At 34.4% G+C, this 25058-nt stretch overlaps 1 protein-coding gene across 3 annotated transcripts in view; it reads right to left on the bottom strand.

The window, feature by feature from the left end:
• Positions 1-25058, bottom strand: part of SAP130 (Sin3A associated protein 130) — a 49530-nt gene that overhangs the window by 5113 nt on the left and 19359 nt on the right. The window contains exons 7-18 of one of the 3 annotated variants that reach the window (XM_074301703.1): positions 22380-22504; positions 20734-20881; positions 20464-20554; positions 20100-20204; positions 13019-13160; positions 11517-11638; positions 8935-9237; positions 4924-5101; positions 4409-4513; positions 2393-2751; positions 1232-1480; positions 936-1061 (exon numbers count right to left, since the gene is read on the bottom strand). In XM_074301703.1, coding sequence (XP_074157804.1) covers positions 936-1061; positions 1232-1480; positions 2393-2751; positions 4409-4513; positions 4924-5101; positions 8935-9237; positions 11517-11638; positions 13019-13160; positions 20100-20204; positions 20464-20554; positions 20734-20881; positions 22380-22504 — 2053 coding nt within the window. The remainder of the gene's footprint in view (positions 1-935; positions 1062-1231; positions 1481-2392; positions 2752-4408; positions 4514-4923; positions 5102-8934; positions 9238-11516; positions 11639-13018; positions 13161-20099; positions 20205-20463; positions 20555-20733; positions 20882-22379; positions 22505-25058) is intronic. The other 2 variants (XM_074301704.1, XM_074301705.1) reach the window with 2 other exon arrangements.

The raw sequence follows: 25058 nt of genomic DNA, 5'->3' as shown, positions 1-25058 counted from the left end.
CTCCTGACAGGTCTTATATGTAGCTAGGAACAACTGCAGTCTACTTAAATGCTTACAAATACTTCGGAGCTGAAACAAATCTTCACATCCTTATCTGGAGACTTGGAAACAGAATGCTTTTTCTGAAGCCAGGGCTATTTTCTCCCTTAAGCTGAATATCCTAGTTTGAAATAAATAGCATCTAAAAAGACTTTTATATTTTCAGAAGTGAGGAAAATGAAGAACATATTGCTCATTATGGGGAAAAAATGATTAATTTTGCAGATTCACTTAGTTTTACCATGGGAAGATTTCTAAAACCTCACAAAAGATACTTGTTATATATATATATATATATATATATATATATATATATTTAAAAGCCATTCCCCTCAATGGGGATCAGGAATAAGAGAATAGGTAAAAATTGCTGACACCTATTAAAATGGCAAAGATGATTTAAAAACAGGAAAAGGCAGCTATTAGATCTGCAGTTTCATTAGTAGAGATGGCTTCCAGTGACCTTCTACTAACATTACACAATGACTGCCAGAATGTTAAGGGAAATCCTGGAAGACTTCAGTGAGAATAAGTCAACTCCAAGGTTGGAGTGTGAAGCACACCTTCTCCCTTTCATTCTGAGGAACAGAAGTAGTGGACTACCAATAGGTAATGAGGCTTACCAGACAAGGCCAATATATTGGTTTATTTTGCTTAATTGTACTTCTTTATTTCAAAAGACAATTCTGGGGAGTGGGAAGAGGACTCACTGATAAGTGACAGCATTTTTTTTTTTAAACAGCAATAAAATATTTTTTAAGAAGCAACTCACAGCTTAAGATACAAAAAGCCAAAAGTTCTATTTTCCACAAGACCATTCTGCTACTAACAATTTGGCTTTGGTGCTCATTATCTGACATATGTATTCAAAAAGATTCACATGTTATTTTTCTTACCTTTGACTCGGACATCGCTGTACCTCTGGAAATGATGATAAGCAGCTTTCCAGGGGTTCCGATAATGCCGGAGCAAGGTAATGGGAGGTCTTGGACGTACGGGGACATACCTCACACCTTCTTCATCTATTAAAAGAGAGAGAGAAAAAGTAGTCAATGAGTCATACATCTGATTTTCCTACCCAATTTCATCTATCTTCAGCTTTACAATTGAAAATCCTAACTGTAGCTGACTTGAGAAAAGCAGGAAAAAAAAAATAATGCTTCCATTAGAGATCTACTTCAGCCACCATTACCTATATATTCCTTGGGAGGAGACTTGCGCTTCTCAGCCTTTACCAGCAAACTCTTAGGAGTAGACTTTTCATCATCAGTACTATTTGTCTCCATCATATCACCTTCTTCTGTTGAAATCACATGCTGTTGCTTCCGTGGTTTTTTCCTTGGAGAGGCACCAGGTGGCAAGTCACTTGGAGGCACTGACAGGTTGTTAGCCAGTAGAGCAAGAGATGGAGACACAGTGTTGGTTGTTAATGGAGGAACTGCTAAGAGAAGAGAGGAAACAAAAAGTTTATGAAAACACAATTGCAATAAGAGACTGTGTTTGATTTCTGATAGGGTAAATGGACTTCTCTCTGTTAATGTGACCTAAGTAACAAGGTCCCCAAATTCATATAGTGATTATTTTAGAGGACTGAACACATAAAAGATGGTGATCAAGCACTTATTCCATAAAACTCACTACCTTATTCCCATCTCATTAGGCAGTATCTGACACAGTAAGTGATTTGCCTACTGCCTAATAAGTAAGTCAGAAGTAAAATGAAGAAAAAGTGAAGTTGTAACCCTCTAGCTACTTGGGTCACCAGAAACTATTCTGTACTTCCAGGAAAATGACACTGGTGAAAAAGAGAGGAAATGATGCAATTGGAAGGAGAATGGGAAAAACAAAACATTTAGGCAAACAAAAGAAAAACTGATCTGAGCCCTTTCTTTAGGAACATTATGAAAATTCTTAACTAGCCTCTTCAAATTAAATGGGGCATGCTGTCAGTACACATGTCCCTCCTTATTTTCATTTGCTTTATAGGCACTGAAGAAAAATGCATTCTATGAGCTATTGGTAACAATGCCTAGTAGGAAACAGAAAAATAAAAGATTAAAAAAAAAAAGTTGTTTGCACCAATTTTCCTTACTAATGGAAGATTTTTCTCACCTGTGAATCAAGGCCTCCAGTTTTAGTTTTCAAAAGGAAATTTATCTCTTTACACTGACTAAAAACCAGAGTCCTAGAAAGCAGTGGCTAAAAAAACTTTGATAGGAATGAACTTTGAAAAGAGGAGCTCTCTTTCTAAGAATTATTTTTGATGGATCACAAGAATTATAGCTTTGGCAAGAAAATAGTCCTAAAAGGAAAATAAACTCATGAGCAAAGAGATGTCTTTGCATGAACTTACCAGACACGGGACGCATGATGTCCATAGGTTCCACTTCTTCTTTAATTTTTATCTCTGGCACTGCGGGCCCCATTACAGTGGAAAGGCTGCCACCCACCGCTGATGATGCTGGAGGAGCAGCTGCAATAGTGGTAATGGGGGGAGTAACAGGAACTGCTCCTGGAATTGTTGACAGGGCTACTGATGGTTGAGATGGGGGACTGGCTGCTGCAATGATAGTTGGAATGGCTGGTGGTGGCTGTTGAGAGGTGGGCTGCACAGCGATGGTGGGCTGATCACTACTCTGATTGGATACAGCCTCCACAGACACAGTGACTGGTGTGGCCATAGATACATGGATTTCTGGCTTAGGTTTGGCACTAAAACATAAAAACAAAACATCAAATTATCAAGTTATCCCTTGAGGGCAGGAACTTTGAATAATTCATTTTGTGAAGCACCCAAAATAAAAACTAGGGTAAATGATTTTGAATTACATCAGACTAAATATGCCATTTCCAAGGTGAACTTTTAAGTTAAAATTTTTTTAATTAGGTAAATTTAATTTAATTTAACTCCAAAGTCTAAGAGACTAATGAATCAAAAACTTTAACTTTTATTTATTTTTTTTTTGTTGAGGCAATTGGAGTTAAGTGACTTGCCTAGGGTCACAGAGATAGGAAGTGTTAAGTGTCTGAGACCAGATTTGAACTCAGGTCTCTCCTGATTTCAGGGCTGGTCCTCTATCCTTGCGCCCCCTAGTTACCCTAACTTTTATTCTTAATTTGTTTTTGTGAGACATTTGAGGTTAAGTGACTTGCCAAAGGTCACATAGGTAAGAAGTGTTAAGTGTTTGAGGCCACATTCGAACTCAGGTCCTCCTAACTTCAGGGGCCAGTGCTCTATCCACTATGTCATTTAGTTGTCCCTCCCTATTAACTTTTAAATACTCATTTTTGTTTGTTTCTACTTTATTCACTGTTTCTACATAAAAAATAATTCTAAATCAAATGACTATTTTGTTCACCTCCATTCCAATCCCCACTTATGTATACTTGTTGCTGCTTGTCTTTCATTTTTAAAATCAGGGAGGTGATACCATGACAGATTTTATTGCGACACACACACACACACACACACACACACACACACACACACACACACACACACACACACACTATACCATATATAATATGTATGCTTAATATACATATTAATTAAAAAGAATATAAAACCTAAGATAGGATTCAAGTCTGTCCAGCTATGGACAGGACCAGGAATGTTCTTTTCAAATTCAAAAGAAGAAAAGCATGCACAAAGGCTCAGATATTTCTTCTGAGGCAGGAAAAGACAAAAACAAGACTACAGAAACTACAGAACGACCAAAGAAAACAAGAATAGAAAAAAAGATCTTCAGTTCTTTTTAAAGTCTACCACAGAGGGTTGCAGACATAACTAAGAATGTATTTCAGATGCTGGCAATGAAGGGCATCTGTTGGAATGAGAAAGTAGCAGGGTGGCTTTAATACAACCAGGTAGAAGGATTATTCCGGATAGGAGTGAGATTCCTTGTGTCACTTCTGGCACTCAGAAGTGAAAAGGGGCTAGGTCTAGTTGTATAGAAAGGGCTAGGGTTACTGAGGTAGCAGCTATTACTGACAGCCCTTCACTTTCTCACCAAATGCATCATCTTTCTCTCCTTATTTTCCTGCCCTTTTTTAATTTTCTCTTCCTTGGTTATGCGTCTTGGATCACCATTAAAGGTAGCATTAAAGGTTAAAAACTTGGTGACCCTTTCCCTAGAACCAGTACTGTCCTGTGTTTCATACAAAAATGCATTTAAGAAAAGAAAGATTTTCATTCTTGTCATTTCCTACCACAAAGTTCTGCCCTGATTTAATTTTTGGTAAAATGTTAGTTTGTTAGTTCCCCACTCCATTGCATATAATTCTTCATTCACTTTTACTAAAATACTACCTCTCCCGGCTTAGTAAAGGATGGCTAAGTAATACTAGTCATATTCAAATCGGACCTTACCCCGAAGGTCTAGGTGACCCGGATGTACTCCTTATGGAGCTTTCTACTCGAGGACTAGCAACTTCAGGCGGCTGAGGAGGAATAAGGCTCTTTCTGACTGCCATTCTGAAACACAAAAACAACCTTGAAAAACAGCTGTAGATAAAAGGCATTAAAACATCAACAGTCACATGCCTTTCACTAGTCATATATTGGAGCACTTGTCATAATTCTTGAAAAAATACTACCTTCTCTTTGTGCTTGTGTTAATATCATTTCACTATGGATTTAGTCTTGAAATGGAAAAATTCAGTATACTAAAAGAAGTATCTCCTAAAGCGTTAAGATGAGCATTCTTGGCAAATGGTTCAAGATACCAACAATACCTAATTCTCAAATTAAAAACTGTTATTGCAGCTTCATTTTTAAAAAGTCAATAAAACAAGAAAATTATCATTTTACCCCTTCCAAATTTTGTCACTATAATAGTACCCACTATGTCTTGTATTTTTTTGCAAGGTTAGAGCCCTCCTCACCCATCAGTGGCTGGCTTCTTTCGGAGGATGCTTGGGCGAGGGGATGAGCCTTGGGCTGGTACGCTTGTGCTGGCACTCTGGCTGTGGGTCTGCACCACGGTGGTAGCTGCTGGAGTGGCATTAAATGTATTGCTAATAGGATTGGCTACAATTGTGGCTCCATCTGCCAACACCACTGCTGAGAGGTCAGAAGGGAATATAGAACAAGATAAGAGGAAAAAAGAAAAATTATTCAAATTTCTTGAGTGGAAGAAATCATTTTCAACATGGTTTCTTTTCTTCAAAGATAACCAAAAAATCACTTCAGAGCCTGGTGCACCCTAGCACTTGTTACAACAGACCAGCTTTTCAAGGTTGATAGTATTGTGCTTTATTTGCACGAAAGAAGGAAGAGATGATTTAATAAAATCATGAGTTAATCACTCTAATACTAATATATTCTCCATTATGCCTATATATTCCTTGACTCTTTATGGTATCCTTTCATGTACATCATCTCACTGACTTGTATAATAAGCATGGGAGAGAAATGACAAGTTTCTAAATTTTAGAGATGAGGAAACAAAGGGTGAAGAATCTAGACTAGTAGTCAGGGGCTTTTCCCAGTATTATATGATGCTTCAAATCAAATAAAAAAAAAAAAAAAAAAAATCAAAAAAATTTTTCCTTCTCTAATTTTGGCATTTTCTAGGCCTTTTTTTACATTCTGAAATTCTATGGTCATATGGTCTATAGTTTGTTATTAGCACACAGTTATGATGATGTTGGTGTGATGGAAGAAATACAAAACAACTGTTCTGTTTGTGCTCAAATTTTAATTACCTAAGGCTTGTTTCCCTATCCTCAAATAAAACTTTTTTAAAAAATTTAAATAGATAACTAAAAAATAGTTAAAATGGCATGAATCTGACTATGCTTAGTTGATAAAATAAGTATTCATGAAGACACATAGTGGCTTCTCATGGCAGATACTCTAACATAGTTTAACTATGTAGCAAAGATAGGTAAGGATGCTGCAAAAGACATCATATTTCAAAAGAAACTTTGGTTCCATTCCTAGATTTTGGCCTTGGGCAAAATCATTTCCCTTCTAAGCCCTGATTTTATCTTCTGTCAAATGGAGATATGATTGGTTTATGGCACAAAATGAATAGGACAAATACTAATGATGATATCTCACTAAAAAGCCATTTCTGAGGTTTGCTACTAGTTAACAGTTGTCCTTTATGTAATACAGAGGTATCAGAGTATAGGGAATAAATTTGGCCTTTGAGTCAGGAAGACCTAAGTTCAAATCTTGCCTCTTATGCATACCAGCTGGGGTACCCTGGAGAAGCTTTTGCCCCAGTCAAATAATTCTTTAAGATGTAAGCTATAAATTTGGAACTATACTCAGAAAGTTACCAAACTGTGCATACCCTTTGATCCAGCAGTCTAACTACTGGGCTTATATCCCAAAGGGATATTAAAGGGAAAGAGACCCATATGTGCAAAAATGTTTGTGGCAGCCCTTTTCATAGTGACTAGAAACTGGAAATTGAAGGGATATCCACCAATTGGAGATGATTGAATAAACTGTGGTATATGAATGTTATGGAATATTATTGTTCTATAAGAAATGATCAGCAGGATGAATACAGAGAGGCTTGGAGAGACACACATGAATTGATGCTAAATGAAATGAGTGGAACCAGGAGAGCATTATACACTTCAACAACAATACTACATGATGATCAATTTTGATGGACGTGGCTCTCTTCACCAATGAGAGGATCCAAATCAGTTCCAATTCTGTAATAAACACTGGGAAACGAGCATGGGCCACATAATATTTCCACTCTTTCTGTTATTGTTTATTTGCATTTTTGCTTTTTCTTCTCAGGTTATTTTTACCTTTTTTCTAAATCCGATCTTTCTTGTGCAACAAGCTAACTGTATAAATATGTATACGTATATTGTATTTAACATATTTAACATGTATGGGACCTATTTGCCATCTAGGGAAGGGGGTAGAGGGAAGAAGGGGAAAAGTTGAAACAGAAGTTTTTGCAAGGGTCAATGTTGAAAAATTATCCATGAATATGTTTTGTATGTTAAAAAAAAAAAATATATATATATATATATATATATATATATATATATATATATATATATATATATAAAAGATTTAAGCTATAATAAAAGCTGACCTATCTTGTCCTGATGAAATCAGAAGTTCAGTTTAAAATAAAGATTTTAATTAATCTAAAAGACAATCTTGAATTCAGAGATTATAAGGGAAAGATTTGAAATAATTCAAGGTGAAATCAATAGAATAACATGCAAAAAACTCCAACAATGTGAAGGAAAATCTCACTAAAGGAAAATTCTGACTGACAATAAAATGACGGTCAATACAATAGAAGAAGCAATAAACAATAATGAAACATACCTTCCCCCTCTACTTGGTGGATATGGAAACTATAAAGGTATATAAATGTATATAAAACTATATACATTTTTAGAAACGGCCACTCTTATCAGGTATTTTTGTTGGAACTAAATTTCAAGTTCAAGAAAACGTTTAATTTCAAGGGAGGAGGTGGAAAAATAAGTTCATTTAGAAGCTGCATTGACTTGTTTTCTTCATTAATTTAAGCAAAAATAGTTCAATATAGGTCTACAAATATCTAAATCGAAAAGAAAATTTCTATATGCATTATGACTCTAAACATGCATACTTTTCTATATCCTACTTGTACATTCATTTCTGCTCATGTATATATTGTTCCTTTTCTATGGTCCTAGTCAGTGTATACTATATTTCTCATTTTTGTAATCTGTAAATGCCACTGTAATATAGTATTATGGTAATGTATTACAGTTCATTCTGTCACCTCTGTCAGATACTTAGACTGTTTTCATTACTTGGAAATTTCTATGAAAAATATGAGCATGCATTTTTCTAGAGCTTTTTTCCCCCCTCTTCATGATAATACTCAAATTATTTTTTCAAAATGTGAGTACTGAGTCATAAGCTATAATTATTTTTATGCCTCTTGTATCATCACTCTAACCTCTAAGCAGATTCCACAAATTGTAAATTCCACTGCCAATGCATGACAATGATTTAATCACTAATATGTCAATAATGAATTTTGTCACTTTTAGGGACTTCTGTCACTTGATGATGAATAATTTTTCAAATGGCTGCAAAAAAAAAAAAAATCTATTCTCTGTAGACCAAAACATTGTATTTTTATCCTTTTTTGTCTGTTGTTGCTGTTAACTTGGTTTTTTCCTTCTTCATTATTTTTTATCTTTTGATGTGATTTTTTTTTTTTGCATAGCATAATGAATATGGAAATGTTTAGAAGAACTGCACATGTTTAGCCTATATCAGATTATTTGGTGTCTTGGGGAGGGTTAGGAAAGGGAAAAAAACTTGGAACACAAGGTTTTGAAAGAGTGAATGTTGAAAACTTATCTTTGCATGCTTTTGGAAAAAATAAAATACTATTAAAATAGAAAAAAAAATATATTCTCTAATGTCTATTCATAGCCTTTGCTGGAGACTATGTGATGGTGCATTTTTAAAGTGTTTATTATCAATTTTATGTTTTTAGCAGTTGTATTTGCAGAAATTTTTTTAGTTACTTTTTCTTTTCATATTTTTGTAGTGTTGAATTCAATAAATGTACATATCTAACTGTGTCAAATAACTTCTACTTGTTATTTTATCTACTTTTGACAACTGAAACAATTATTCTCCTTCTACCTTTTATAACCTAATTTTTTATAATTTATGAAATAGTTGAAATTTATGGCAACTAAAAAGAGATCAGACATTGAAAATAAATATTCTGTACTCAGTGTAATTCCAAAAAATTCTTGTTCTACTTAGCATTTCTTGTTGGTTAAAAACTATCTTCCCAAGAAAGCAAAAGTAAAATGAAAAATACCTTATAATCAAAGAGTAATCAGATCAGAGCTTATCTGCCCTTTTGAATAGTGCTAGAAAACTCAAATTACCTGAAGTCTTAGTTTCAGTCTGAGGTTGTTGAGCACCTATTGGTGCAGGCTGAAGTCCTTGTGTATTGATTGGTGTTGCTGAATGGATCCCCTGTGTTCCAATTGGGGCTGGCTGGATTCCCTGTGTTCCAATTGGTGCAGGCTGAATCCCTTGTGTATTTATAGGTGCTGGCTGGATCCCTTGGATATGACGTGCATGAGATGCATCGACTGTCATCAACTGCATTGGATTTAGATGCACTGTAGAGGCCACCCCGACACCTGTTTGAGCTGTGATGGCAGAGTTCGGTGCCTGAGCTGAAACTAGATTACCATAAGACTGTCACTATAGCATAATGAGAGAGTCTACAATATATTTTTGAAAGTCTTCTCAAAATAAAAATTCTGGCTATTCCCTCTCAGTGTGTCATAGTGGAGTAGCAGACCTGGATTTGAATTCCACCTTAAACTCATACTTTGCTGGTTTAGTTTTTTTTTTTTTTTTTTCCAGTTGTGTCTGATTCTTCATAACCCCATTTGGGCTTTTCTTGGCAAAGATACTAGAGTAGTTTGCTGTTTTCTTCTCCAGCTCATTTTACAGATGAAGAAACTGAGGCAAACACAGTTAAGTGATTTGTCCAGGGTCACATAGATAGTAAATATCTGAGACCAGATTAAAATGAATCAAAGTCTTCCTGACTGAAGGCTTGGTTCTCTATCCAGAGCACCATCTAGGTGCCCCAAACTTGTGCTATGGTGTGGTATATAACACAATGGAATATTATTGTACATTCAGAAACAACTAATAACAATAATTCAGGGAAACATAGTTATTAGACTTATATGAACTGATACAGTCTACTATGCCATACAGAATAGAATAGTGAGACAAAAACCAAAATCCTTGGTCTTAAGTAAAAAGAACTTGACAGTTTATATGATGACCACTGGGATGCAAAGGTGAAAGTCTTAAGGCTGACTCGTGCTTGATGATGCAAATTACTGAGGTGGCAAGAGGTATATGCTGTCAAGTATAACCAATGTATTATGTGTTGATTTAACTTCTTAATTATACTTTGTTATGGAGGAAGTGTAGAGGAAAGTGACTTCAGTGTTTTAAAATTGTGAAGGAAAAAACATCACTGAAGCATTTACTTTTTTTAAAGTACAGTTTGATAGCACAAAAAAAGCCATCTGATGATTACCACCAGATTTTGGTAATGTTACAGTCTGACAAAAATTACCTTGACAAATGTATCTATAATTTAGGTACTTAAAGATACCTTAGTTTTAGTTTTTTGGCATTATGTCCACAGAGCCAATGATATTATGAATGATTATAGTTAACATTTTAATATTTTAGCCAATACTTTTAAAGGAGTATTCAACAATAGCATGATAAAAGCAAATATTTTTCTGTAATAATTATTAAAATTTGTCAACCTTTACCCTTGTCTCTATTGAGTATATAAGGGCAAAGGGGAAGATATGCATAGTGTTGGGAATGGGAAAAAAAAAACTGATGGATTGATAAGGTACAGCATCAACTGAATTGCTGATTATTGGCATCACCATCATATTAGTGAACATTTAAGGAGAAATTTATGTCTCCAACAATCATTCAGAGGAAGAGGATGGAAAAGGGAATGAGCAGATATAAAGTGCTTATATGTGTCAGGCACTGTGATATGTGCTTTACAATCATTATCTCCTTTGAGCTTCACACAAAAACCCTGGGAAATAGATGCTATGATTATCCTCATTTTGCAGCTGGAGATACGAAGGCAAATAGAATTTAAGTGGCTTGCCCAGCATCACACAGCTGGTGTCAAAGCCTCAAGATAAGATATTATTTGGATCATTAGATGTCACAATAATATTATTATTGTACCCATTTGCCAGGTGAGAACTGAAGCTCAGACTTATTTACATCCCACACTACATATTCTTCCACTCTGGCTCTCAAGGAGAGAGGAATTCTCTTTATCTTATGGTAGGCAGCATCAATGGAAAGGTGATCTTGTTTACTCCTGAGTAAAAAACAATGCCAGCTATTCTTCATGCACTTCTAGTAACCAGGTTGCAATTATTTATGCAGAGTTAGTTATTTTCCAGAATCTCCATGTTTTGTCTTGTAGAAATAGGAAAAATAACCAGAAGCCTGAAAACAATCCAAACTCTCTAAAATTGACCTTCCATGTATCTATGAAATAGACAGAGACTATACTTTCTAGCTAACATTCTCTCTTGATCTCAAGTCAATTTTACTTCATGGGTTGTTATTCTTCCTTAAAATTCACATATGAACCTTAAGAACTAGTATTCTAGGGGGAGCAGCTAGATGGCACAGTGGAAAGAGCACCAGCCTTGGAGTTGGGAAAACTGAATTCAAATCTGGCCTCAGACACTTAACACTTACTATCTATGTGATCCTGGGCAAGTCACTTAATCCCAATTGCCTCAACAACAACAACAACAAAAAATAATACTCCAAAATCTTGAGTGCTCCATAATATCCCCTTACCCCTCCCAATCTAGTACATCTTGATATATGTACATGAAAGCTGTAACATTTAGAAAAAATTTAAGGAAACACTTTTTACCTGGATATTGTCGAATAGTGGACACTGAACTTGTGATGGGGGTATATGTGTGTGCAGTCAATGGGTACGCAGAGGGTGGGTATGTTGGCAAAAAGTATTGGAACTGGACAGGGACAGATTGCCTAGAGGTAGAAAAGAAAATTTTAGAACTATTCCATATGCTTATTCAATCATTTCCTCCCACAGTCCTAGGATGACAACTTCTTATCCCAAACTACTATACCAATATACTACTAGCCTCAAGTACTTTTTTGTTTATGTTTATCATTTTGTTTATGACCAATTCAGAAAACTTTCTGCTTCCCATCAACCAATATTGTTCATCTTCCGGTTCACATTTTAATCCTTTATCAACTTTATCCTTATCAAACTCTTTTTTGAAGTCATTTCATTCCTGAAGTCTCACTGTATAGTTACAACTATATCTTGATCTTCAATGATTTCTATTACTTATCACAAAAATGTATTCTTTTAAAAAATTCCCTCTCAATGTTTATCCCTTTAAAAATATATTTTTTAAAATGGTGCCACTTCTTAAAAACTTCACAAGAAAAAAATATAGATGGGAAAACAGATAACATAAGGTCCAAAGTATCCAACAAAGTCTGTTCAATATAAAAACTTTGATTTCGATTTTGTTTCACTAGCCTCACAATAAGAAGTCTTTGACATTTTCCCCATGAGAAGATACTTCTGATTTTCCTTAAGTTTCATGACTGATGATGGCTAACAGGATGTTTCTGAGTTTTTCTATACATTGATAAGGAACATATGATCAAGTGTCTACCTTGAAAAAGACAATGAAAAGATTAAAAATGGACCGGTAAGAGATCCAGGTCTTAGATTATAAGCCTTCTTGAGATAAAAACCTTTATATATACAAAACATCTAAGTGAACAGTTTGACTCTAAAAGTGTTTTTAAAAATTATTTTTAAAATTTATTTTAAAGACTATTTTCTATTTATAATTTATATTTGTGTATATGTATATGTGTGTACATACACACACAGATATCTACTAAACTGTACTATGCATTACAATAGTTCTAAATATTATGATGCTATAATTGAACTATCATTGATAGTATAATACTTTAATTGATTTTCCTGTTATTACATTAAATTTTTTTTTTTTTTTTTAGAATTTATTGTTATTGTTCCTGTGGGGATTTTGTGGAAAATAGGATGAATCATCTGTTCAACCTTAATGTAGGACCCTAAAATATCTAGATTTTAGTACTTTTGACTAAAAAATTTAAAATCGTGTATAAAAATCCCATGTGAACAGTGGCATTTCTCATACACTAAAATTTTTCAAGTAATCCAGGGGAATTTTACTAAAACAATCCCCCAGCCCCAACAATAACAACTTTTGAAATTTATATGCTTTTTTTTGTGTGTCTTCTGATGTAAAACATCATAACAAAGGGAGGAAAAAAAACTAACAAACAAAATAAACAAAGGTACATATGAAACAAACATAAGGTACATTTTCCACTTACCTGTTGTCATTTCTAGTCTCCATTGCAACAGGATTTGGAGAGGCCCGATGTCCAGGTATAGGGATAAGGCTACTCCTCTCCGTTGGGTAATCTGGCTGGATCCGGGGAGAAGTATGTGTGATCTGCTGAGGGACTACCTTAGCTATGAAGAAAATGAAACAGGGCCTTCATTTATTCTTTCCAAGGTAATATTACTAATAGTGTCTATTAGAAATACCTGAATGCCATAGGTAAGCATGTGAAGACAAGTATGATTATTTTACTAAAAAGGGACAAGGAAAATAATTTCTAATTAAATGTCATTAATGCTCAAAAATCTCTTACTACACCGATTCCAAAAACATAGTTCAAAGACTCCTTTGGAGTTCCCTAAGACTCTTATATAGGTGGTCTTTGAGGTCAAAGTTACTTTAATGATAATATTAAGCCATTTCAATTTTTAATATAGTTAACATCAATAGATATAATAACACTCTTAGACAAAAGCTCTTTAGGGTTCCTCAATAACTGTTAAGAGTATAAAGGAGTCCTGAGACCAAAAATTATGAAAACCATGACCATGTCATTTTCACTCATTTGAAAACAAGAGTTAGACAAGAGAAGTGGGACATCAAAAAATTTCAACAAATTAGAATGATGGGACGAATCTAAATCTAATATGACAAAATTTAATAAGGATAACTGAAATACCATACTTGAATTTTTTGTAAAATTAATTATACAGTTATGGATTCCATACATTCCATCCATACAAGTATGGAACAAACTTGGCTAGATGACAGTTCACATGATAAGGAACCAGAGGTGTAAGTATCTTAAAACTTAACGTCAGTATCCAGGCAAAATAACTAAAGAGTACCTAGGCTACATTAAAATTAGGCATAATATGAATACTGGTGTTTTCATTGTAATCTTGATCAGACCACAGTTAGGAGTATCATACACAGTTCACAATATCACATTTTAGCAAGAACATTGACAAACTGGAAAAGAACATTCAGGATTGTAAGATTCCATACAAAATCAATTGAAGGAATTAGGATGCTAAGATTGAAGAGATCATGATAGTTATCTTCACGTATGTGAGGGCCGGTCTTGGAGAAAAATAATTTGACTTCTCTTTAATTTCAGAAGGCAGAATTAGCACCAAGTAGAAGTTGTAGAAACGTAAACATCTATATTTTAACCAACTATTGCTGTGCAAAAGTGGAATGTGCTACTTCCTTACTGGTGAGTTCTCCATCATTAGAGATTTACAAATGAAGTCTGGGTGACAACCTGATGATATATTGAAACTGGGATTCCTGTTTAGGGTATATCAGCTAACCCTTAAGGTCTTTTGCAATTCAAGACTCTTAAGGTAAATTTGAAGAGATCTTCTTGGTCTCCTGATGCCAGTCTCTTTAACCCTTCCTTCATATTTCTGCCAAAGTAATGTTCCTAATGTAAATACCCAAACATAATCTCCCTAGCTCAAAGCTTTGAGTGGCTTTCCTTTGCTTATTAAATAAATTTACTTTTTGGCAGTGCAGTGTAACAAAAAGGACACCAGACCTGGAGCCAAGAGACACATGAATTTTGGTCCTGGGTTCTGATACTTAAAAGATGTGTGACTATGGTTAAGTCCTTTTAGTTTTTGAATTCACTAATTAAATGATTAAGTAAATCCATAGTATTGTATTGTATTCAAATGAGTGAATGAATGAATTGACAAGTGAATTCAATGTGTTGAGGTGTGGGAATAAGGGGGAAGATATCCTCTCTACTAAGCACTATGCGAAAGAATTTGGAACCCTGAAATCTGTGGCAAAAAGGAAAGTTTATTGTTCATAAGAAGGAGCTCTCTTAGCAAACAAATACCTAATGAGGAATTTTGCAAAGGTGTGTCTGACCTCTGTTTTATGAGCAAAATGTTGGCTGGGGCTGGGAGCTGTCTGGGCTAATCAATAAAGGACCATCAGACAGATTTCAAATTAAATGAAATCATTTTGAAGGCTTTTTCCCAGAGTCTGAGGAATTTCCCGAAGGGGATCTGGGCCACCTCAAAAAGATCAATAGAGGGTGATTTGACCAAGATCTCCAACTGAATGAGACTGCTTAACTTGGGGAGAGTATTGTCTGGGAAGATATAATTTTTCCCATGAAAAATCTGAGACCCTGAATCCAGTTTCAGGGTTTAACCCTATCAAATGCACATGATGGAAACATATTTTGTGTTTATATATCTCTTATATGCTTTTTCTCTCTCCTTTCGTCATAATTTTCTCCTTCTCCTCTCCCTCCCCCTCTTCTCTTTCAACTCTTCCCTCCCTTCCCTTTCCTCCCTCCTTCAGTTTCCTTAAATGTAAAATACTTCCTCAAAGACCAGTGGTGAGAAAAGTAATTTGCAAATCTTAAAAGTGTTACAGAATTAGGACTTCTGAGGCAGACATTCATCTGGGTCCTAGCTACTTTTTCAGTCTTCTTTACTTCAGACTTAGCTTCATGCCTTATTTGCTCCAAGAAAGCTACATTATTCACTATTTCTTGATTTTGTCTCCTGTGTCTATGCTTCCTGGATGCAGCATTTCCGATACTTAGAATAGAATAGTGGGCTCCTCCTTTTTTTTTAAACTAATGAAAACTCCTTTATCTTTCAAGGCCCAGTTCAGAGACTACTTCCTTTAAGATCACTACCTTGAATCTCCCCCACCTACAAGTAATTAATATTTTCTTTATCCTTTTTATACCAGTTTGACACATATGTACATTAGCAAATTTCTTGAGGGAAGATTTTTTTTAATCCTCAGTGCTTAGCATTATCTTGCCAACAGTATACATTTAATAAATTTGCTGAATTGAACATTGAAAAAAAGGATATCTTAGAGGCAATAACTAGTGTCTTTTCAAATGAGAAGGTATATCTCTGTATGGGATATACAGTAATGTGGGGCAATATTATGATGCTGTAAGTCCCAGGAATATCAAAATCAAAATGTAAAGTTTCCACATCAAAGGAAAAACAATGCAAACATACAGAAAGAAGGAATTCAAATATCAAGGAACCACAGTAAGACCTGGCAATTTCTACTATAAAAGAGAAAAGACCTTGGAATAAAAAAGGCAAAGGATTAAGGCTTACAACCAAACCCTACAAAGCTAAGTATAATTCTATAAAAGAAAAGGAGACATTTAATAAAGCATTTGTCTTTCAAGCATTTCTGATGAAAAGATCAAAGTCTAGTAGGGAACAATGAAATACAAACATAAGAATTCAGAAAAACCATAAAAGGTAAATTTATTTGAACAACAGAAAGAGCTGTTTGATAATGTAATTCTAATACTACAGAGAAAAACAAGTGTCCCTTCAGAATTTAAATGTCTTCAATGAGAATTTAGGGAGCTAAAGAATAAAAAACAGAGGTCCTAGGGGTGGACTGATTCTATTCTAAAGATGTGAGGAGGGGGAAGAGAAAAGAGAATAAAAGGAATGCATTAGAGTAGAAGAATAGAAGAGGGTAGAACTTGCTATTTCTCATAAATGGGGTAGAATGAAGAGAGAGGATAATAAACCTAGAAATGGTGATGAGGGGAGCAGGTTCTCCATGTGAAATAGACAAAATCTGGGTTTATATAGACAATTCATACATATGTGAATATGCCAAACAACAGTGAAACAAGAATAGGAGGCCTAGGTGGCACAGTGGATAGAGCACCAGCCCTAAACTCAGGAGGACCTGAGTTCAAATCTGGTCTCAGACACTTAACACTTCCTAGCTGTGTGACCCTGGGCAAGTCACTTAACCCCAGCCTCAAAGAAAAAAAAAAAAAAAAAAAGAGGGAAGATAACAAGGGAATGTTTGTAAGCAAAACAAATTTCCTGATTCTGAAAGAATTTAAAAGGAAAAAAAAAAAAAAAACCTATTAAAACTACTAGAAGCTAAGGGTTATGCTTGTCAAATGAGGAATGGCTAAACAAACAGTATTACACAAATGTAAAATTATTGCAATAAAAGAATAGTGAGACTACTATAGAGACTCTTGGAAGAATGGAATCTGCAAAATAAAGAATACAATTTCCTTAGGTCAACATAATATAAAGAAAAACAACTCTGATTAATGCAAAATGACTAGCTATGTCTCCAGAGCATCTATGATGAAACAAGTTAAACACTTCTTGAAGGAAGGGTGATGAACATTCAAGGTGCACTAAAAGAAATACTGTATTTTTGAACATGGCCAAGATATGGATTCATTTTGCTTGATTCTGCTTATTGTTTAACAAGTTTTTTCTTTTAGTTCTTAATTTTTTAATTGTGGGGATAGGGAGGGTGACATTAGCAATACTCATACCCCCAAAAGAAGATTATTGAAACATTTTTTAAAATGTGCAACACAAAAGGAAATGCAAGTAGGACAGTTTTTAGAAATAATGTATAGAATTTATTATGTAGTTTAAAAGAAAACCAAACAATGTGAAATGGAACTTCAGTTTTATATGCAATCTTTTTTTGTGTTATATTGTGAATATGGAAATATTTCTTTCTCTCTGGTGATTATGTTCAAAGTAATAGAAAAACAAAAAATACTAAATTATCCCCAAATAACCACAGTGGAAGTAGTTATAAAAAGCAAACTTATCAAACAAACATGTAGTTTACTAGAGTAAGATCAAAGATAAATGAAATCCAATCACAGAAGAAATGTTTTATTTATAACTAGCCAAAAAATTGAGGAAATCAGAAGATAATGAACATATTTCTTTCTCTAAACAGCTAGTTGATGACCACTGGTATAAATCTTCAGTGTATTTACAATTTAATGAAATCTTAAAGGTCAGAAATGCAAAAATCAATATTACAGAAATATAGATATGTAAATGAATGCCAATAGTTCTATTCTAGTGATATTTGTGCAACCTTTTCAGACTTTTAGTGTTTTTTAAAAACTACTTTTACTGTGATACCCTGGGGATAATTTAGGAAAGCAAATAGTAAAATGAAATTGAAAGCACTAAAACAAACTGCACTTATAAAAGATTTTCATAGTATTTGTCCAATGTAATCAATTATACCTAACACTTTTATATGAAGTGGCTAAAAATTTATCATCAGTTTTAATTTACATCTTGATGCAAAGGCATGAAATCAAAGGAAAATTATATAATGGGAGATTATAAATTTTATGAAAGGATAATTTCATAATGAGCTAAAACTGACTGATATATCAATAGTAGGCTATACAGCCATGTATTTCTAAAGAACTACATGATATCAGAATAATAATTTGTCAAAAGTCCTATTTAAACAAAACCTTGTAACTAAGCAGGTGAAAGCCCAGAAGTGGTAGAGGGAGTCCCAGTTTCCTCAGTGCTGGGTTGGCAGCACTAGAATCTGAAGGGGTAGCAGTTTCTGACAATGAACCATGTCACTCACTTTAAATAGGGGTCCCCCTTTCTCAAACCTGATCCTCCTTGATCTCTCTGCAAGCATCTGACACTCTGGATAGCCAATTCCTCCAGGGTATTTTTTTCCTATCTAGGGTTTCATGAAAATATTCTTTTTCTTGGTTTTCCTCCAATCTGTCTGGCCATTCTATTTCTTTAGTTATTATGCTCTCTGTGATATCCTTGGCCTCACTTAATATTTCCTCACTTGATTTTATCACCTTGATAAAACTCATCATGAAGAGGTTCATATCCATATACAGATAGTCCTCATTTTAAATAAATGTAAATAATTTCCAACTCCTCTTGGACATCTCATACTAGATGTTCTGTAGTTACATCAAACTCATGTCAAAACAAAACTCATTTTTATCTTCCCCTCAAAACCGCTTCAGTCCAAAAATGCCCTATCACTGCTAAGGGTGGGTAGCAACATTTTCTAAGATCACTCAGTGAGAGCCATGATGGTAACATAATTAACAACTCCAATCTTATCAAATCTTGTTCTTAATCTTTGCATCGCCTTACATAAATATTGCCTTTTCTCTACTTATGGACACAACTCTAGTATAGATTCTTATCCCCTTTCACTTAAGACTATATGTTAAAGGGGTAGCTAGGTGGTATAATGGATGGCGCACCAGCCTTAAAATCAGGAGGACCTGAGTTCAAATCTGCCCTCATACACTTAACACTTCCTAGCTGTGTGACCCTAGACAAGTCACTAAGTCCCAATTGCCTCAGCAAAAAACAAACAAAAAAACTATATGTTAAGTATACTATAGTTATTCTCTCTGATAGAGAAATAGCAGAAAAATTTATATCCAAGTATGTAACACTGCCAGAAAGTGACCTCAAGTCTCAATGGATTATATAATCATATATCCTAGCTATTATCAAGACATACCCATTATTTTAAGTCTAAAGATTTTGAAGAGTGGGAAACAAATGACGATTTCTTAGACTTTTTCCACTCACAAGCCTTTTTTACCTGAGAAATTTTTACATGATCCTAGGTATAAGTACATAAAATAAATACATAAATCAAGCACTTACCGATAATAAAATTATTATTTCACAACCCCCATATTCCATTATGAAATTCCATTTGGGGTCATGACCCACAGTTTAATAAGCTGGGCTCTACAAGACACTTTTTTGCCTAACAATTTTTAAAACAATTTGTTTCTGTCTTTTACAGCTGGATAAAACTAAACCACAGATGAATTAATATAAACTGGCCTGATGGTATTGCTCAAATTAGAATTTTGGTTATTCACTGTCCAGTACTGCCCACTATTACATTATTCATAAAAGTTTTAATGCTTTAACAACTATATCTTCAGTATTAGCTAAATAATAGAGTAGCTGATTCTTTGGTATTTAAGAATTGGCTACAACATCTTTAGGAGGATGTGCTGAAGGAGAGGAGTTAATGGGGAAGAAAATTAAGATTAATGACTATATCAAAGTTTCTGGATTAGTCAAAAGTTTTAGTTATCTTTCAGGATGTCTCCTAATGCCACCACCAAATGTTTAAAAATAATACAAGAATAAATTAGAGGTGCTTAGATTGACCAGTAAAATATCAGCTTTCCCAGAATGTCTCAAGACAATTGTTTTAAATTTCTTTTCCCTCCTCCCCAAGACACTTACCAACAGGAATATTTGAGGTTGTCACTGCTGTAGCATGAGACGAATGAGAGGGCATGGTCATAGTAACAATTGTACTCGTGGGTGCTTGTGTATGTGACACAGATCCTACAAAGGAAAAATAAATCCTAAACAACTATTTCTATTATCATATTTTCAAATTGGAGAAATACAAATATGGGTTAGAATTTAAATAGAACTCAAATACTCAAATCATCCCAAAAGTAGACAGGGAAAAGTCTGTTAAAGAAAATAAACTTGTTTTACTTCTTATTTTTTCTTAAGGGAAAAAACAAATAATTTTCAATTCCAAACTATTTCTTTTAAAAAGAAAGTGGGGATACCACTATAGAATATTGACATTTACCAGCTGTAGTTGCTGAAGGAATGGTGTTGGTGGCCAAAATAGGCGCCACAGTTGCTGCTGCCACTGGTGTACCACTACTGAAGATAGTCTTCTATAAAAGAGTAAGCAAAACAACACAAAATTGTGCTAATTAGGGATATTTTCATTTGTATTTCAATTTAAATTCAAATAGACTTTAAGAATGAGCACATCCTGACTAACCACTTTAATATTCTGGTTTTGGAGCCAATAAGCATGAAATTCAATTAGGGTTTTACCCTAAACTTTTACCTGAGCCATGGTATGAAGCTGCTGTTTTGGTGTGCCAATAGCGGGATGTGATGGTAATGTAATTCTGGTTGTTGCGTCCCTCGATTGTGCAGGACGCTGAATACTAATTGCTGCTGAAGGTGGGTGCTGGATAGACAAGGTTGGCCGACTAAAAATACATAAAACATAATTTACCAACTTCTCAAAGACAGTGAGAGATCAGATTTTTCTATTTCATCATTTATGCTGTATTAGAGCGAGAATTGCATTTTTCTTGATTTCTAAAGAACTCATTTTAAATCCCATCAGGCCTTTGACCAGATTACTTAAATAAATATCCAGGTAAATTTTACTTTTCAAATTCATTTAAATGTCATTAAAAGTATTATCCTTATGCATCATCAATCATCTAAACTGATTTGTAATCATTATTAACAAAGTATGTCCCAGATTCTTACTCCCTAGGATTGTTTAGAGAATAAATGAGATACTTGCAATTTCCAAATCTTAAGAGTGCTATATAAATGCTATTATTATTCTTTAAAGAGAAATAATTATCTTCATTGATATGATGGGCGATATTTTAATGTTTTTGGTTAGCATTTATATATCATAGTTTTCAACCGCAATGCTATAAATGAAAAGATACTCTGTAATGTTTACTTAATATTTTCACTCTTTGCACTTAAATTGTGGGTAGGGCATTATTTCCTTCCCTAATCCCCTTAACAAGAAGTACTAAAATCCAAGACAGGTTCATTCATCAGTTTATGAAGTCTTTAAATCTGTTTATTTTTTTACACAGTTGGTTAGAAGCAATTATACTATTATGGAAATAAAAGCTTCAGTCGAAAAATTAAATGGGAAAATCCTATGAGTTTGAAGGAAGCTTAGGGTTACTGTAGATTTCAAATTCTATATACTGTAAATGCATATAATTAATAACTGTCTTTCAAACAATGTGTTTCTATAGCACAAAGTTTATGTATTTCAGTCAAGATCAATTATTTTTATTTATGGGGAAATAACAAGTTAAATAGGAAATAAGGGGAAAATGAAATGATACTTAGAATTTGCTGACCCTCTCAATGCTTTCTTTTCTAAAGGCATATTTAAATTGTTCTGCTTTTGAAGATAATTTATTCAAGCACTCTGGTTTAATCTTGCAGTTATGTAACAATTCTCAAAAATTTATAACAATAATATAAAGTTGAACTTATTAAAATACTTTTCCAGGGAGTTAGGTGGTGGTTGGATAGAGCACCACCTCTGGAGTCAAAAAAACCTGAATTTCAGTATGGCCTCAAACACAAACAATTGTGACCCAGAGCAAATCACTTAAACTTGATTGCCTTACCCTTTCAAACACCTCCCCACCCAAAAAAAAAACAAAAACTTTCTTAAAGATGTGTAGCCAAAAGTTTTATTTTATGGATGACTTGGAACTAAGATTACATTTCCTAAATCCATTCATTTGTCACTGGATTCTACAGCATCTCTAAAGAATCCAACTCAATCTAGGAATAACAGTAGAAAACACAGTAATATAGGCTTTTCATGCTGATTCCTTTTGCTAATTTTATCAAGAAAAGTTTTTGAAGTATGATAAAATACATTATTAACTTTTTTCAATTTCATATCACTTTAGTTTCATATTCTTCACTCACCTAAGAGTTGAATCAGTAGCATGAGCCGCTGTTGTTGTAATGACTGGAGATTGGGCTCTGGTGGCTGAAACAGTTGCTACCACAGCAGGAGGGATGGTATTTGAGGTGGTCACTGGGGGACGAGACTGCAAATAGAAAAAAAAAAAAAAAGTCATTGTAAAAATGAAAGAAAAATGAGATACAAACTGAGAATTTTGATAGTTCAGAAAAATAAATGGGTTTCTTGGAGATGTTTAATATCCACAATTTAGAAACCAGAAGGAAATATTTTCAGGATAGTTTTGGATGGAAAAATATCATCAAAAACCCAGAAAATTTCAAAGGTTCAATTTTGTTTAGAATTTTTTGTTTGGTGCTCAAAATTCCAAATATAAGCACAATCAGAATTTTCTTTTGCCATTCTTGCAATCAAAAGTCAGCTTCAAGATTTGTAACTTATCTGTTGTTTTCTCCTCTATCAATATCTTATTGAGGAATGTCATATTACAGGATTCTTTTCAAATAGAGTCCACTGAAGAGAACAAGCAGTTTTTAAGGCAGACTCCAGTCTTTAAAAGGATGGGAAAGAGGTAGAGTAGCTACAGTATACTGGACATTTCCATGTGGATGTCCAACTATAGCATTCAGTGTTAGATCTTAAACTACACTTCTTTTTTTTATACTCTACATCCAAGTGAAGACTTTCTGATTTTTTTTTTTTTTTGGTCTAATCTGTTACCCAATAGGAGTCATATTTAATTTCTGCCTCTTCCTGGGAAGTAATGAAACAAGGGAAGAGGGAGAAGGAAATCGATTTGGAAACAGAGGACTTGACCTTGCATCCTAATTTCTGCAAATTACAATCTGAGTGATTATTATAAAATGAGGAGTTGGATAAGATAACTTTTAAGATCCCTTCCCTCAATAAATGTATGTTCCCTATCATCCTTGCCCCCACAAACTGATCATCCCACAATGTTTTTCATGTGTCCTTTCTTGACTCGGTCATTGCTACCACCCTAATGCAGACCCTTCTGCCCTCAGATACTTATTTCCCTATCTCTAGTTTCTCCTCTGGCAAATTTATCTTTTTATAAAGTAACCAGATTAATTGCTCCTCAAACAAGACTTGAAGAATCGGCATGCCTCAGCAGCTCAAAAAACTGAAATGTACTCTTTACTGCTTACAGCAGAAAATGAAAATTTATTTAAGGTCTTATATGATCAACCCTTTCAATTTCATCACCCACTACTCTCTTATATAAATTTTTTCCTCTAGCTAAGTTGGTTTACAGTAGAATTCCATCTTATGTAGACAACAGGTTCTAAAGTCAACAAATCTGGTGAAAAATGTGTAGTCAAAATTACTCCAAATGTTGTTGGATACAAGTTATGGTAACCAGGTCCTGATACTGAAAGGATTAAAACTGCAAGTGATAGTAGAAATTGAGTGAACTACAATAACTCCATCTTGTGACTGAATTCTGGAGCAATTCAGTTCCCTTTCTATTCAATTATTTCAATTCTATTCAATCCAATATTTGTCTTGTGCAAAAACTTTATTCAGTTGTGGTAATTATGACAAAATGTTATTATGTTGTTTGACCCCTGGCCTGCTTGGCTGGGAATTTGAACCTTAAGACCTAGGTTATACTGATCAGAAATCCTATCACATCCATTTCAAGCAACCCAAAAGTCTTATCTGAAAACTGTATGTTTTTAGCCAATTCTATTTTTTAAGGAATTACTTTTTTCAGTCAATTTTTGTATTTTCTGAGTTGCTGACTTTTCATAATTCTCTGCATAACTTGTTTCTTTTCTCAATTTTTCTGTCTTGATTTATAAAATTTTTTTTGAACTTTTCCAAGAGAATCTTCTGAGCTTGAGACTGATTCATAGTTCCCTCTGAGATTTCATATGTAGGCATTTTGCCATTGTCCTCTCCTGAGTTTGTGCTCTAATATTCCTTGTTGCCAAAGTAGTTTCCTATGGTTAGAGCTCTTTTTGGCTCATTTTTAAAAACTGACCTCTACTTCAAAGACATAGAGAATGTTATTTTGCAGGGGGACAAGGACTTCATCACAGGCTTTCTGTGCTGGGGCTGAATGTGCTGTGCAGCCTGCTCACTGCATAGGGCTGGCCTGACTTATGCACGCCTATTGTGATGGAGGTCTAGGGCTCACATTTTACCTTCTGTGTAATGGAGGCCTCATAGCTGGTTTGCTGAACCAGGATTGAGGGGCCTGTGTTGCTGATCTGTGTTATGGCTAAGAGCCTTTCAATAGTTTGCCTAGACTGTGCTTGCACTGGGCCGTGCTCCCCTTTTACTCCAGACAGACCTTTTCTGAAGTCCTTTTAAGTTGTCTTAATCAGGAACATTGTTTCACTCCATTTTTTTGTTGAGTTCCAACACTTCAGAATCCATTTAGAGGCTTGATTTAGTATTGTTAAATGGAGAGAGAACTCAGAAAACTTCCTGGCTTCTCTCTGAAATCTTGGCTCCACCCTGGCCTGTACTGATCAGTTATGTTTCTTTCATTGAATATAGAAACTTGGGGGAAGTGGACCTTGTTTTCCGATTTCAGAGAATTGCACCTATTCATTTTCCCTGGCTCCCTAATCTTCCTTTCAATTAGAAATCAGATTGTCTAATCTTTTATTCTGGTTGTTTTAATTAACTGGTCTTATTTTATTGATTAT

The sequence above is a fragment of the Sminthopsis crassicaudata genome, chromosome 3 (assembly GCF_048593235.1).
Source record: "Sminthopsis crassicaudata isolate SCR6 chromosome 3, ASM4859323v1, whole genome shotgun sequence".
Lineage (NCBI taxonomy): Eukaryota > Metazoa > Chordata > Mammalia > Dasyuromorphia > Dasyuridae > Sminthopsis > Sminthopsis crassicaudata.
Note: the sequence above shows the minus strand (reverse complement) of the source record. Positions and strands in the feature narration are given on the sequence as shown.